The sequence below is a fragment of the Pagrus pagrus genome, assembly GCF_965226575.1.
Source record: "Pagrus pagrus genome assembly, chromosome: 10".
NCBI classification, from domain to species: domain Eukaryota; kingdom Metazoa; phylum Chordata; class Actinopteri; order Spariformes; family Sparidae; genus Pagrus; species Pagrus pagrus.
Window position 1 is genome coordinate 8,751,669 of NC_140194.1, and position 17,258 is coordinate 8,768,926.

The window sequence follows — 17,258 nt, forward strand, 5'->3', positions numbered from 1 at the left end:
GAAAGCTCCGTAAACCTGAGCGTTTTTTTCAACTTCCACTAAATCAGAAGCAGCAGCTGGATCATAAAAATTCAAATCCACAAAAAGTCCTGTCACATAAATCAGCTTTAAGAAACCGAGTTAAATCGCTCCTACACAATGGTAACTATGCGTGTCAAAATGACGACATGGATTCAGTTTATTTTGGCTAATTTTGCTGCCGAGATCAGAAACAAGCTGTGAGTTGTGACTCTCCCTCGAAGAGGACTCCATTTATGTGCTGTACGTTATGATGATAGGGAAACATTATCTCTGTCACTGTAAGTGAACACTTGCCATTACAAGACGAAATCATGTAATTATGGGGAATTATCCTGTCGCTGTAATATGCAGCACAATGTAGTCGCTTTGTGTAACAACTTCACAGCTCAGTCAGACTCTTGAGGCAAAAAACAGGCAAAAATGCACAAAGTCACCTGCAATTTCCGGACTGATTATTGAACATGTTGCTCCAAGAAAAGCCCCACATTTCATATCACATCATAAATGTCACATTCAAAATTATAAGACAGGAGAATCAATCAAACTGAGTCAACTTATACATAAATACATCATAATTTATTTGACATACATGGACAGCCAACACCACAACGTCACCTCATCTCATATGACATCTTCATCTTCTCCTCATTATAATAATTGCAACAAAACAAGAAAACAAACAGATGAGAAGATAGAGGCTTTATATGGCCAGAATATAACCAGCAGTCTGTGTAAACGTCTGTGGGAGATGGACACGCACTCGCCACGGTGATCCTGATGATTACACCACGGCCGTCTGAGGACGTATTAGACACAGACTCAAATTAATACAAACATAACAGAACATCAATCAAATAGGTCCTTGTCTTACCCTGAGCTCTTCTTACAGCCTCTCTGACATCAGCTTGAATCAGGATATTACCAGGAAGTGTCTAACACACACACCGGCTTCACAGTACTACGCTTCGAGTTGGACGGCTCTGTCGTACCGAGCTTTAAGGCCACCGTGTTCATGGGACTTCTCTGAACCTGGCCCTAGGTGCGTGATGTGTGTGTGTGTGTGTATGTGTGTGTGTACACACAGTTGGTATTTCCAGGTTACCAAAGCTCATAAAGGGGGTTGTTGGTTCAAGGGGGTCGTTCAGTGGAAAGTCTCTGGAGGGTCCCATCTCTCTCCCCAGTCACTCCCACTCGCTTCACCACTTCTCTAGCTCCATACCAACGCTTTGGAGTGAGACGAGTTGAGCTGCACATGTTCGTATTTCTCTCCGTTCCCCTTAAAAGCCAATACAAACAATCATTCAGCACATTCATTAGTCTCAAAAACAATCTTTTCAACATCCTACGTTTTGTCAAAGCACTCTGAATCATAGTTGATTGGCTGGAAAGGTGCTGTATAAATAAAGTTTGATTGATTGGTTTTTACCAGAGTGAGATTTTCTGACTGTAAAAGTGCCACTCACTTTGGACGCTATGGCTTTGAGTTTGCCAAGCAGAGAAGGTTTTGTGTACACGATTTCATCCTCCATGTCTGCCTCGTTCTCTCCCTCCATCACAGCACAGCTGTCAGCTCCTGGCAGCTCACACTCCTTATTGGCAGACATCACCAAGCGGGAGTACTTGTACTCCAACCTAGCGGAGAGACAAGCGATGGAATCAATACAGGAGGAAGAAAAACAAGAAGCGGAAAGATGTTGCCCACATGAATATTGACAAAAAGGATGTGATGTGACAAGGAGAGAATGGCAGGAGGGATCAAACAACAGGAGCTCGGAGGAGAGGGAGAGCTGAAGTAAGAATGACAGGAAGCTGATGGGAAAGCAGGGGGAGCGCCCGGGTAGAGCATGCAGGAGGAAGAGGACTCCGGTGCATTAATGATTTGCATGTTTTTGCATTATTTGGACGTACCATCCATAGAGTCGAAGGTGATATACAGGCAAGCAGAAAAGAGCACATAGCAGCTTCACTCGGCACAACATCATCAGCATCATCAACACGTCCACTTGGTCACTGTGAAATCTCCGGACAATGACCTGTTCTTAGGCCTGGTGCGGTCATATACAATATTTTAAGCTGTTATGGCATCTTCAAGCTTTTCTATTGAAAAGAAAATGCACGGAGCTGTCATGCCGTCGATATTTGACAGGGTGGGGAACCAGTGACAGACCAGCTGCACCTCATATTGTAGGTGCAACAGGTAACATCTGGTATCTTTGCAATTCATGTTCGCAATAGAGCTCAAATTCAAAAGTCATCAATAACCGGAACCTGAAATACACATCATAACATTGAGATCTGTGACTTGTTTTAGCACGTTTCCACCCAGTTTCCACTTCAAGTTCATCTAAAAATGTCTGCGCTGACTGTTTATAAACTAACAGATGCTGTTATATTGTGTTGTGATTGAGATCATGACCCACCATGCATCGTGGAAAGAGACAAAGACGACGTTTGACGAGTTTTTTCCTTCTTTTTTCCTTGTCTTACCTGATCATCTTCAGAGAAGGTCTCTCTGTGTCCTCTCCCTCCATCATGCCTGTGACTGTCCCTCTCTCTGTCTCTCTGTCTCTGTCTCTTTCTCTCTCTCGCTGCCTGCATTGTGACCAGATACCATTATTGTACTAGAACAATGACTGACCCTAATCATCATTTTAATTTGATGCATTGAATATTCTGCTTTTATTGCTGCTAGTGTTATTTCCTTTAACCTTACCAAGCCTGTTTAAGTGCCAATTGATTTTTAAAACCATCAATCACACACACACACACACACACACACACACACACACGGATGATAAAGAGTTCAAACGGACCCCTTTTAAAAGTTTTTCCCCCACCAGAATTTAGCCTAACTTTGGAGCATTATTCAGCCCATTTTCCGACAAGCTATCATGCCATGGTTGGTACCAATGGATGCCTTATATATTCTAGTTTCATATGATATCTGTATCTTCATTCTAGCTTTAATTCTGAGCCATTTAAACGCGATAATTGTTTCACATTCATTCAAAAATTAGCGCGCTCATTTGGACCATAGCACTACTTTTTCGGTGTCTAGTTGCTTACCATCTGAAAAAAAGGCGAATGTCCGCCTGTTGGTCCTGCTTTTTCCACTTTGGTGCAACTCACTCCATTTGTTTATATGCCCAAATTACCCATGACCACCAGTGACAGTCGGACTGAGCGGTTTTCCAAACGAAGCCGGCGTTTACGGGCGCAACCAAGTGTACAATCGGGAGGGGGGGGGTCACACAGTTTTGTTTTCCTTGTTTTTCCTAAATTGAAAATAAATCGGAAATAAAAAGAGACGGATCCACTTACAGCCAGGGTTCATTCGTGGTTACGCCCATGGTTGTAATGCTTGCTTTGTGGATTTAAGTGTGGGAAATTTCTCTTAATTTGAACGTCTTTTATTTTGAGCATTATCCAGTGAAGGATCTGTTTTGTCAGCCTGTAAACGGAGAGAAATGTAGTGGATCACATATTCGTTATAAAATTGGCCAGAAGTTACTTTCTCTTCTTTTAGGTGGATCCATTTCATCAATCAAGCTTGGTTTATAAAGTTACACAAACATATGTCATGTTTGGTATCAAATTAAAGAGGAAGCTGGAGTAGGAAAAGAACAGGGAAAGGAAAGAAAGGTGGAAGGAGACACAGAAAACAAAAAAAAAAAAAAAGGGGAATCGTACCTTTTGTTCTTCTTCCAGAAGTAGCAGGTGAGGGAGACGAGCAGCACTGCAGTGAAAGCTCCCAATCCTGCGCCGAGTCTCACCCAGAACTCCATCCCCTCGCATGGCACCGTTTTCTTCTCGGGCAGGGTCACGCCTCCCATACACAGCTTCGGCTCAGTCCACACATACAGCAGGTCCTGAGGATGAAACACACATACGAAGCATGAAATAAGAACGATACACAGCCAAAAAAACACTAATTGTTTTTAAGAAACCCCCACGTATGTAGTGCGGTTTGAGGGCATTTGGAGAGAGGAGTGTTTAAATTGTTTTGGATTTACTCCTCAGCATTTCAAGTGAAACAAAGACTGTCAGCTTTAATGGTGCATGCATCAAAACCCTTTTAATGCTCGGGGAATATAATTCCTACAGACCATTGGATGTGGGTGTAAACACCCACAGATTCAAGCTCAGTCAGCACATTGTTTCGTTTCAAATCCAATCTGTCTCAGTACTTATGGAGTATATATCTGTCCACACACACCTGCTGTCCTCCCTTGCAGGCTCCCTCTATCTGATGGTAGTCTCTGTCTGTGCATGTAGGACAAGCTCCCGAGCTCTCCCAGAGGAAATGAAAAGTGCAGCCGTCGCATGTTCCTGCAGGGCACTGACTGTAATAGCCAAGCACAAGCTGTCAGGTCTACACCCACACCACAACATAGATAAAAAAGGCTTCATGTGATACGAGACAGGCAGCCAGAGAATGTGACAGACATTAGAGTACCTGGGAACTGAGAGATCTTCTTTAGTGCTCTTGTCCGGGTTACAGCGAAGTGTCACCACTGCGCTCCGACCCAGCTCACAAGATGAGGTCTCCTCCAAGGACCTTTGAAAAAAAGTTAGCAAGAAAGAACCTTAGAGCGATCTGCTTTTTTTTTTTTCCTTCTTTGTAGGAAAAAATATCCAAAATTATAGAGGTACCTGTAGTAGAAGTTGATATCAGGGACTTTCTTGGAGGTCTGGGGCCACAGCTCTGGATTCGTCGTGATTCCATCGAGTGTATTCTCCACTGTCACTCCTGTTAATCACATACAAAGACGGACCGATTCAATACGTCCGAGACTTTCTTTCTTCTGTGACTTTAAAAGACGAGACATGACCAGACCCTTTTCTTTTTCATCTTTCAAAGCATCGACGGCGGTACAAAACATACCACAATGCAGCATCGTTATGTTCACTCACCGAGGAATGTGTCAGCCAGGTTAATGGATTGCGAGGAGAGCGCTGTGTGGAAGCCTCGTCCACTCGCTGGGATTATTGTTGACTGACAGATGAAGGTCTTGACAGAGTTGGCTCCTTCACCTTTCTCTCTCTGGGAGTCGACGGATAGGTCCGTTACGTTGTCGGTGCATACCGCCAGCTGACCCTTAGATAAAGAAAGAGAGCAAACAGAAAAGGCATTGCATTCAGCCACATAAACTTTCAAAAGGGCAGTATTTTCTGCTTGTGTGTGTGTTTTCATCTCTTCCCACCAGTGCCCCACACAGGCTGATGTTGAACTGGTGGAAGTACTTGGTTCCTTTGGAGGTGAAGCTCGGACCGTTCATCAGCGATCCCACCGACCCGAGGAGGCTGAAGTCAAAAGTGAGAGTGGCGTTGCCTTCAGTGTGGGTGAATTGACAGTCGCTGTAACATATACTGTGGTCCTGTAAAGAAAAGAAAAAAAACACACATATAAAACATTTTTTTAAAGTTTGGCAAACACAATTATAGGAGTAGCTCGATTCCTATCACGACACCTACAAACCTTATCACTCCTGCTGGCGGGCCCGCAAGGTTTGCAGGCGTCTGGGCCCGGCGTGGCGTGAGAGACGAGGTACGTGTTACGTGGACACTCTGTGCACTGGCTGGTGTGCTTGTCTATGTAATGTCCAGGTGGGCAGGGCACACACGTAGAGCTGGAGGGTTGGGTGCTGAGGGCGCAGGCCCGGCACTCGGAGGACACCCCATCGACAGCGTTGCTCACCGTGATGGAGTAGAGCCGCGCCACGTCGTTGACTCTCCGACGAACCTGAGAGAGACAAACCTGTCGTTATTAAGGCATTCAATCCCTGTTTTTATGCATCTTTATCTATTTTTTCTATTACTACCAAGTTGGTTTTCTATTGAATGAATTTTCTATCCCTTTTTTGTTCATTTTTTTTTTTGAAGCACTTGGTGTGTGTACTCTCTTTTGCTTTCTTGCACTAAAACAAACCAACTTTTTCCACAGGCTCTAACACAAACCCTGAAACATGCGTGTATCACAACATAAACGACTGTTGCTGTGCCCTCACTTGAAATAGACACGTGATTTTAAAAACAAGCAAGTTAATGATTTAAGCTTCACCTCCATCTCTGCCACTGAAGGAAAAAAAAACACTTTATTTTCTCCAGTGTTCATGCATTGTGCAAGGTAATAAGTAAGCACAGTGATGAAGTAGTCTGTTTGATTTGGGGTTTTGTTTAAACACTAACACCACCGCAGGAATGATCTTTAATACCTAACAGAAGGGAGTGTTCAGTGTACCAAGTGTGGAGTTGATTTACAGAGGCTGCCTCAGTTCTTTGAACTTGGAAAATTGGAAGTTTTTCTTGTTTCTGGACATAAGACAATGAAGACGGATATGTGGATATGCAACAACATACACTAAAAGTGGTTTAAACCTATAGGGATGTAGGCTTGTCTTCCCTCTGCTGATTAAGGGTTTCCTATGTCAATTCATGTATTTAATAATAATGATTATTGCACTTACAGAGGTGAAAGAAGTCACTCCTTCACTGATGACATTACTTTGGTAAATGTATGGAAGTATTACCAGCAAAATGTGCTTAAAGCATCCAAAATAAATACACATTCTGCAGAATGGCTCCTTTAAAATGTGATATTATCATAAAATATCATATTATTCTGTTTTGGTCACTAACTAATACATGTGAGGGCATTTTAAAGGTGTAGTTCATCAATGTCGAGCCTGTTTTAGATACTTTGTATAAGACTGGCTAGAGTAGTAATACTGTGTATATATTCTTCTTGGTCTACATAATAGACATTATGTAGACAGGAGTCTGGTAGCTGACACATTTGGAGGATATATCCTTTACCCTCTGCTGAACCCATGTTTTCAATGTTCACAGTGTTTTGCAGCTGTCTTTATTTATGATCCAGAATGCTACACGTAAAAGTGTCGACCTCACACTCACATCTGATGGTTGGTTCGTCCTCTGGAAAGCCCATGTGTAGGACACCGAAGCGTTCTTTGTCATGACGTGCGTGTACGACTGTCTTGATTTCGTTCCCTCCCATGACTCCACCACTGCAGTGCTTTCCCTGTTTACGTCCTTAAAAAAAAGCACATTCACTTCATTCACCTCGCCTTTAACATGTAAATGTAGCAGCGAAGATTTGTCGGGGGGCTATTCTCACCATCATGAAGTAGAGCTCGCAGTCAGCCGCGCACACAGTTTCAAATTCGAAAGTGATGCGACCAAACTCGGTCGCAGAATGGCTCGACACAGACGTAGGGAGCCTGATGGCAGATGCAAGAAGGGAAAAGTGGAAATTAGTCACAACAAATCAAACAGACCGCTCAGTGACATAAGAGATGGAGACACAACCTGACTGTACTTACTTGAAGCCAGGAATATGGATGCTGAGGATGAGGTAATCATTATCCGAGCTTCCTGCTCCACTCTGGATATGATCGCCTGCCACCGCCCAGCCTAAAGGACAGGACAAATTCACATTACTCTACTGTATCCAGAAAATATATACAATCAGGTAATACTGACTGGATTAACTTTGGTCAATCTACTTTAAAAAGGTGCCATATGTTAACTAAAACTATCAGCAGAATGTAAAGAAGGAACGGCTTTGACGTTATGGCGTCTATGAATTGTGTTGCAGAGATATCCACTGAAGCTAGCATGCTAACCAGCTAGCCCTGGCCCATCCCAGTCCAAAGCCAACACCAACACTTGTTCCGTTGCCCCGAGCTCCCAGTATGGACCACTAGATGCATGGCTAAACAAGCTAACAAGCTAACGGCAGCTACAGTTAGCGGTTACTCTGGTGACATGCAGTTTATTTTGAGTAGTTCTTACATAAAGCACCTTTAAGGAAATTGTTATTATCATTATTTTCTTTGTCTTTTTTTTTTTGCAGAGAATCAAAATAAAAATATAAATAAATATATAAATAAATAAAATTAAAAAATCAAATTTTTTATATAAATATAAAAAAATATATCCATAAAAATTAAGCTATAATTAGCAGTCCATTAGTTAGCTTAGCATTAAGTCTGTAAACAGAACACCCAAGTGTTAAAATACATTTGGTGGGTTTACAAAGTCAAAGGAAAATTAAAGGGCGACTATTTTGCTGATTGATTCATTGTTTCTGTCATTTTTCAAGCTACAATGTCAAACATTTGCTGGTTTCAGCTTCTTAAATTTCATTTTTTTCAGTCATTTATGATTGTAAATTAAGAGTCTTTGGTATTCAGACTTTTATTTTTATTCTAATCTTATATTAGCATATTTCTGACTAAGCTGACTCATTCTTTTATGAGAAGCAACAGGGAGAGAAAGACCAAAATAAAGAGCGATGGCAGGATATGCACATATAGAACACCCACCATTCATACTGTCACATTTGGAGTTGCCCACATTGAAACAGGAGGTCTTCATGTTCGCAGGCAGAACATTCCACCATTTATACTCGTAACCCAAAGTGGGCTCGGTGCCGGCCGGACACTTCTTACACGCTGCGGAGAACACAACGAAAAACACAATTAGGAAACTGAAGAAAAAAGGCAGTGATGGATCTAAATAAACAAAGCTCTTTGTACGTTTCATCCCATCAGAGTAGGTCCCAGGTGGGCATGGTGAGCAGGTGGCTGTGTCGTTGTTATAGAAACCGGGGTTGCAGGGGGGGCAGGGCTCTCGCTCTCCACTCGGAGGCAGCGGCTCAGCTCCGGTCACGCCCTCCAGGCAGATCTTAGGCTCAATCCACTTATACATGATCTGCGTCTGAAACCACACAGAGATGGAGACGGGTGATGGAACAGAACTGCGGTTGCAGAACGGGTCTTCTCTGGGTGTTTTAACCTTCTCTCACCTTGCCGTCGTGGTCGCACGCCGTGTGGATCTGGAAATAGTCCTTCTTGGAACACGGAGGTTTGTCCTTACACATGGCCGATCCCTCAGCTATGGAGACGAGAGGCCATGAAACAGCAAAATTAAACTACATTAGCCAAAGAAACACAGCTGCTGACTACTTTAATAAATAAAACAGTTTTGCAAAGCACGATGCATAAAAGACATCAGGCTGAATCATTAAAACACAAGAATCCAAACGTACTACAGAGCCGTTTAGTTGAAATAAAATACAGTGAAGCAAAGGAAGATACGTGATGCAAGATGTGAATGCAGACGAGAAATAATAGAAGAGTAGGAAGAACAATGTGCTCTTAAAGAAGGCCACTTCGGCAGGAGACTGTTAAAAGACACAGCAGTAAAGCAAAGGGGTCATTCAATATGCATAAAGAGGTGTACTGAATTAAATATGTAATATGTTCTGAATAATCGAGGCTTCTCAGTCTCTTCTCAGTGACTTTAACAAACAGGACATGCATTCACAGTTTCAGAAGCAAATAAGAGAGGAGGAAGTAATTTCATTGGACCACGTTAAGATGTCACAAATTGATGAGAGCCAGATTTCTGTTAATATAACCAAGAACATCAGCTCTCTTCTCTCGATTTTAATCTATTAGCCTTGCCTCTCAACAGGGTATAGTCGTACGCCGGCTGCTTTTCATGCGGCAGTGCAGAAATAGATCAAGGAGCACATTGCTTCTGTCCTCAGAAAAGGCAGATTAGAAAACAAATTTGGAAAAAGTAAGCCGTGTAGGAGCTTTATGAGAAATACAGAGAGCACGGCATCATCTGAAAAAAATCTGCTGCTCCCTTGCGACACACGAGCCCTCCCCACCGAACTAACAAGCATGTTTCTCCATCTAAAGTTTGACTAATGTGGCTGAAAATAGGACAAGCTCTGTTTCTATCCTGCTGCTGTGTTCTGCGCTCCTGCGAGCAGCACCGATAACAATTATGCCACCCTGAGCGCTGCACTGCGCTTTCATTGTGTCGCTCCAGAGATTCAACATGCCGTGGATTTGAAATGCTTGAAGTTGTGTTCCTACCTGCATACTGAGTGGTGGTGTTGCAGGGGGTGCAGGAGCTGGCACCGTGGCCGGAGTAGGTGTCCTGAGGACAGGGTTCACATGTGGAGGAGCCAGGGGAGTGGCTGAACGTCCCTGGCTTACAGGGGAAACACTCCGACGTGTAGGCGACTCCTGGTAGAAGGAAGTGACAGATGACAAAGGAAAATAAATACATGATAAGTGAATTGATTTGTCATTTAGAACAGGAGGAAGTTGTTTCCTGACCTTCTATCTGAACATTTTTCAGCAGAACAGGCTTCACCACTTTGGTCCCCATCAGGACTCCACCTGTCCTCCAGTACAGGATGTTGGTGCCAGATTTCAGGTTCACCTGCAATACACAAAACATCATGTGTTGTCAGTCAAGCTGTGTGACAGAGCAGGTACGGTGGTTCAGAAAAACAGGTCAAAAGGTTTGAGAAATGAGATGCGCCATCTTAAAATGGCTTTCAGAGATCAGCTTCAAATACAAGAGCCTTCACTATATATGGTCATTACGAGGAGACACTACAGGTGAAAACATTGTGTTTCATGCACTGATTAAAGGCTATTTTGCTTCCATAACATGCCTTCTTTCAGAGTAGTGGAGAGAAAATGTCCAGAATGTATGCAAAAAGAACATATTTAATTATATAATGCCTCATGTGTATGTTTATACAAAAATATTCATAAAACTCGTGCAAAAAATAATTGTTGTAATGTAAGTAATCAGCTGGGGAAGATTCGTGTTGATATCTGCACCTTTAGGGTCTTATTTTTTATCTTAAACGTATGGAAGTCGACATATCGTTAAATGCCGTTTTCTCAAAATGTGTATTTTTTGTCTCTGTGCAAACCTACCAGTTTTAATCCTTTCTATATTCTAAGGTTTTAACAGAGGGTTTATATCATATATCCATAACAGCCTGATTTACACATTAAACATTAAACATTTTATTCTTAATTATTTTCTTTATGGCAAAATTAATATTCTTAAATGAAAACAGTCGGTAGTTCATATTAAGCAATAAGGTTCTTTAATGCAGGATAGAATAATGTTATGTGACTTAATTAATATGACTGGATAACTAACCTTTTTTTGTTTAATCATATATTGTATTGTTTCAAATTGTTTTCAAATTGAGTCCGGCTGTGTGAAAGCGACTAAAAAGTACCACATTTCAGTCCCCACAAATACTCATTTCATTAAACCTGACCATAAGCTACATAAAAAAACGTTGTATGCTCTTCAGAAGATCCACTTACTGTATTAACCCTCCACCCAACATTACAGCTAATTGCCTTTTTAGAGCAACTGGAAAAATACTGGAGACAACAATAAGTGATGCCAGCCTCCCTCTGTGAACTAACAGGCTTCCTGTTTGTATCCACCCACTTCTCGCCGCTCGGGCCTCAGCTCAACACATTTATTTGGAGGACCGAGCCCGGCTGCCAAAGATCTGTCCTCTGAAGCTATTGTTTATCTGACGCTCACCGTGTGGGTCGCCCATTCACTGTGGTTGGTCAGCTTGAGCCACTTTGCATCAGCCGACTGATCCATCTCCTGGCACTGGTCATTCTGGATCTAAAACATACACAAACGATCACACTACAGTATATACAGTATAACTACAGTATTTGCTTATATACACGTGTGCACTGGGAGGATTTTGTTGTTTTGCTGTGAGGGCAATTCAATTAAACAATAAACAAAACATCTTCCTCCTCACAACATAATGATTCAATACAAACGTAATCTTTCCAGCAAACCCGCCTTTAATTAAGCGCTAATTAAGAGACTCATCATCTGACTTGCCATAGCAGCAAAAGCACAGGTGCAACTAATAACATTAATTATGGGTCTGCTCTATGTCAGTATCCCAGCAGTGAGCCGACACACACAATACACTGGGACCGGTGCACCGACGTGGAATGCTGTCAGTATACTTGACTTTTAACAGATTCTGAACACAAAGGTCTTTCCTGGAGCCATCCGGTGTTATGTGATGCAAATGTCAGCTCATGACAGACAATAGAAGAGGTGTTGCTACACTGAGGAAACAGTTTTGCAGAGAAACTGCCCTTAAGGTATATCAGTGCTCTTAATAGCTTTACAGTATCAGTTGTAAGACGATCGTATGTTGTCTGATTCATGCACATACGACCTGGGGCTTCTCTACTTAGATGTAGCATTTTTCCATTAGCATCAACATTAGCATTGTGACTATAACATGTTAGGGCGTCGATGGCGAGTGAAAAGACATACTGATGTGCTCTCCGGGGTGTCTACATCTTACTGGTTGTGTATTAACTCGCTCAGCATCCACTTAAACAGATCGATAGACAAACAGAAGTGAAAAGATAAAAGCTAATGAAACTCACGAAGAACTCAAACAGCAGGTTCTTGTCTGGATACTGGTACTCAAAGCTGACAGAGCCCTGCTTCTTCAGATGGACGGCATAGATGAGAGAGACCGTGCACTCATCCCTGTTGGACTCCAGGTAGTTACCTTGAGGCACCCAGGACGAACTGCCGGGAAAAAGAAGCTAAATTAATTTCACACTTAGAATCCGGCTTTCAGGGGTTTTTTTATATTCAGCTCGCACACCTGTTGCAGGTGAGACTGTCATCGCCGCGGGGACCGTTTTCCAGCGAGGTTGCCAGGCTACTGAATCCAGCAGGCATGGAATCCCATTGGTCGAAGCGGATGCCGCTGCCGAGGGAGTAGCTTCCTGCTGCACACTGGGTGCACTCCTGAGCCGTCATCTCCAGGAACTCCCCGGCATCGCACGAGAAGGCTGAAAGGCACAGAGTGATAGAAAGAAGGGGAGAATATTGAATAAGTCATTTGCCCAAACTTCTTTGCATTTTTCCTGCAAAAATAATACACACAGAGTGAATTCACACGGATGAGGATGACAGAGACATGGTCGTGCAAAATCGCTGCTGCATTCAGTCTCATGTAGCTCCTGTGATGAGGAAGCCTAATCCTTACATCCTGTTACACACTGTGCTTTTTTTCCCCCACTGAGCCATCATGTCTTCTGCCGCTGCCAGTGTTTTGACAGTGTCAGCCTTTCTGCATACCTGAGCTGGTCATATGCTATTGTGATGCCTCGTCACGCTTCAGAGCATAGAATGCAAAAAAACACGCGTGTGGGTGTGAAATCTGTAGCGCATGTCATCAGAGGACCAGCAGCTCGCAGGTGTAATTTAAGGATAGTTTGCAGTGACACTCGTTTTCATGGTGACAGGTAACTTGATTAACTGGGCTTCTTGCATTGTGTTATGATGTTATCGTGGATAGCATCATCATATCCTATGTCAGATAGTTTGTCCAGTTGCAACAAGGAAACACATGTCTGACGTTCTTACACAGAATTTAAACAGGAAGAGGGAAACAGTCAGAATAACAAGAGGTATTAAGTGTTTTATCAAATGATCCATTGTGACAAGAGCTGTTTCTATTTCATGCAGTTTATACATACGCAAAGCATCCATGTTGGAAAGCCTTAGCTGGCCATTATTATGCACCACGTGCATGATTATCTCCTGCACAGATTTCACCAGTGATAATCTCAATCTAGACATTAGTGAAGCAGTGTTGCAACAGCATAGGGCAAACCTGTTCTAGGGAAAAATGACTAACAAGGGACAAACTTGTGTGACCTGTTGTAGAAAATTTGGGGGGTTTCACACAATTAAAGTCTTTCTTCCTGGCTCCGCTGAGATAAGACAGATAATGTTTGTGAGTGCTGCCAACCCTCATCCAAACAGAAACAAGAATTTAACGCTCCCTGTGACTCATCTCTTACTTAGATCTGATTCCATGGGAAAAAAACATGAGCACTGACACTGAGAACTGCCCGACTCTGCAAATGTCCTGTCTTATTCTGATAGTTTACTACTTAGAAACTGTACTTGAACAGACTTCCTCCTGGTGACAGATATTGGTGTGAAACACCAGTTACTGAACCACATATGAGATACATATAAATCCAACATTTAAATGTGTCTGATTATACACATTAAAGGTGCAATTTGTAAGAATTTTAGTTGAAAACAAAATGTAAAGAAAAAACACATTGACATTATAGTGGTCCAAAGCTCCTGTGCTAGTGGTGTGAACACCAACACTACCCTGGTGCTCCAAGCTCCCAGTCTGGACCACTAGATGCACGGCTAACCGAGCTAACGGCAGCTACAGTTACTCAGTTACTCAGTGATATGCTGTCCTGTTTTGTTTGTTTTTTTGTAGGAATTTAACATGTGGCCAATTCTTACAAATAGCACCTTTAACATTAATCTAACGTGTTATTAGCAAAGATACATTTTTGTTAAAAAGAAAACATTGATGATAGTCTACCCATGATTCCTTGTGCAATCATGTGAGCATGCTAACTTCGCTAACCACTGGCTAAATCACTGTGCTGTACCTATCCATAACTGAAAACTAGTCAGCTCGCTACGTATTATTGAAACACATCGGTCTGCAATTTGTATTATTATCACCCCATGTGTTCAGACATTGTGGTAAGCCACAATGGATTGTTTTTCGACTTATCAAGCAAGAGACTACGACATACCCTCCACATTCAAAACCACTGGAGAAGACTGCAGAGGGTAGGGCTAACGTGGCTAACATTAGCTATACTACAACTGCTGCAGACAGTACAGTGTTTTTGTTTTTTTGCGGTGCGTTGTCTCTCTATCAGCTAAGACACAAGGATAAATCAGTTAATTGCAAAACTATTATATATTAATTTTCAACTATTTTGATCATCTTTTAATCCTTTTCAGTAATTTTTTTAAGAAAAAAAGTCAAAATTCTCTGATTCCAGCTTCTTAAATGTGAATATTTTCCAGTTTCTTTATTCCTAGGACAGAAAACTGAATATCTTTGGGTTGTGGATGAAACAAGTCATCCGAGGACGTCATCCGGGGCTTTTGGGAAACACTGGTCAACATTTTTCACCATTTTCTGACATTTTATAGACCAAACAACTAATCAATAAATTGAAAAAATATAATAAATGATGCGGCTTGCGAAGTAATCCAGCAGCAGAGCAGCTGTGTGACAGAGTTTTGCTCTGATATTATTGGCCTGAGGCTTGAGGTTGTGGTGCTGTAATTTCCAGGCTACCTGTAGTATCTGTATCTCACTACTAAGAACTACATCAACTTTCACTCAGTCACACATATACTTACTGCACTCGGTGCCGCGTACTGGCTCTGGTAGTCCGGTGCAGGCCCCGGGGTTCTGTGGGATGGCCACTCTCCACCGAGATCCTGTGCTGTCACACTCTGTGTACTCATAGTAGAAGTCCGCCTGCCAATTACACACACACACAACGCATATGCATAAGCAATCAGTCGCCATGACCCAAACAATGTGCAAAAGTAGGCCAGAGTCAGGTCAGTAAACATCACACCACAAGGGCCACCACCCAAATCAAAGCCCTGAGTCATCGCATTCTGGGTGAGAGTGTTTTACAAGTCAGAGCTAACGCATTAGCAGCCAGCGCTGAAATTAACTTCCACATCCAGCTGCTCGGCCTCACAAAACATGTCCGCCTGTTATCTCTCCAGCCACTCTTCTGCCCTGGATACACAACATACCATCTCCACGGCGATGGGAACAGTGGGGGGGGTTGGTGGCAGCGTTGGGGCTGCCAGTAAAACAGGCGGAGGCGTCTCACCGGCAGCTTTTTCACATTTCCAGGATGAACACCGATGTTGATGTTACAGTTTTTAATGTGGAGTCTGGAGCGAAAAACCATTAGCTTTCTCGCCTCCACAGAGCTCCTCGCCATCTTTGTGTCTAGAGAGGAGGGTGGCCTAATTTCTGACAGTTTACATAATGTTGCTCCTTGAGCCAAACCAGATTTTGACACCACGGCGCATACATGCAGGCTGTTGTGAGTGGAACGATTTGCACTGCTGTCAGTCTGTCTGTCTGTCTGTCTGTCTGTGGGTCCTGTGATCGAGGAAAAGCATTACCGTAGACCAAAATAATCAATGCAGACGCTTAAATCATAACAAATCTACCAAGAAAAGTCATCTGAACTCTGCCGCACTCGTCATATCCTGAGCTGTGGTCAATCACTGATATGGCAGACTTTCAACACTCATCTCACACTGTTATTCAGCATGAGAGCGTCTGTCCCTGGATGCATTCTCCCCAGACTGAATCCAAGATATCAGCTCTGATGTCACATGCAGCCACCCAAGATGACAGCTCAAAGCCAGCAGCACAGTCATTTAAGCACCATTATGGCCTTAACTGGGGAGCGGCTGTAATCTCTCTGCCAGTGTGAAAGCACAGATTGGGACAATAACTTGGGAGGAATGTTGCTTCTCTATCTTGGGACTGTCTGTGCTGCCAGTCAGGACCGAGGAGGTGTCGAGCTGAGCCAGACCAGAGGGAAGGAAAGGCCAGTCCATGCAGGAAGCTGATAACAGCCTGCACAACACTGAGTGGTGAAGTTCAACACACACCAGACCCTCATCACAGATTCTCCTCCATGCAGTTCAGACTTGATCTCTTTGCAATGACTCTCTCTTCCCACCTCCTGCAAGATGACGACAAGGGAATGATTTTTCAAACATCACACCCGGAAATGTGTCATCAATTATTAATCGTATCTGAGTACTGGATTACCCCCACACACACACTCACTGTCAGCAACCACAGCAGCACAATCAGTCCGTTTATGACATTTCCCCCCTTCTGATTGCTCTAAAAGCTGAAGCCGTGAAACAGGAGGAGCTCTTATTGATCGACTGTGGCATCTCTCACCTCACTACACTGCCGTCCTTTGGCCCCGTCAATCAGCCGGAGCGCGCAGAGGATGAGAGCGCAACTGGCGACGAACCAAGCCAAGGACCGCATTGTGGATCATCGAGGGGGAGATAGGAGAAAAAACCCACAACAGCCTCGATCCAGGAGAGATAATCGTCTCATAAACCTGAGCAGAGATCGATGGTTGTTCGGGTACAAATCGACACCTGCTCCCGTCGCTCCTTGTCGGCAGATTGTAACCCCTACCACCTGCGATTATCCTCAGACTGTGCGCTCCAGGGCTGCCTCATCACGGTCAAGCTAGGCGGCGTTAGATAGAACTTCCGGTATAGGTTTTCAAAGTAAAACCCACACGACACACATATTGGGGAATGATCGGTTGCTCATTTATTTGTACATGCGCGTTTGTCTCATAATTGTGTTGTAGTTGTGTTCATGTACAAAAATGTCATCGCTGTGTACAATAACCTCTTAACTTTCCCTATCGTGTCCATTAGAAGTTTTATTTTGAAGGAACTAC

The 17,258-nt window shown here is 43.1% G+C and overlaps 1 protein-coding gene across 1 annotated transcript; it reads right to left on the minus strand.

The window, feature by feature from the left end:
- Nucleotides 1-575: 575 nt before the first annotated feature.
- Nucleotides 576-17,028, minus strand: elapor2a (endosome-lysosome associated apoptosis and autophagy regulator family member 2a; the record flags this gene model as incomplete). The annotated part of the gene is given in 25 exon segments (XM_084363449.1): nt 576-1,297; nt 1,485-1,653; nt 3,712-3,890; nt 4,238-4,364; nt 4,478-4,579; nt 4,675-4,771; nt 4,936-5,119; nt 5,226-5,399; nt 5,501-5,764; nt 6,937-7,074; nt 7,160-7,262; nt 7,365-7,455; nt 8,370-8,498; nt 8,583-8,763; nt 8,852-8,940; nt 9,936-10,088; nt 10,182-10,287; nt 11,431-11,520; nt 12,318-12,465; nt 12,545-12,734; nt 15,145-15,265; nt 16,736-16,834; nt 16,836-16,925; nt 16,927-16,980; nt 16,984-17,028. Coding segments are annotated over 25 exon segments (3,192 nt in total). The 3' UTR covers nt 576-1,228.
- Between the last annotated feature and the right edge of the window lie 230 nt (nt 17,029-17,258).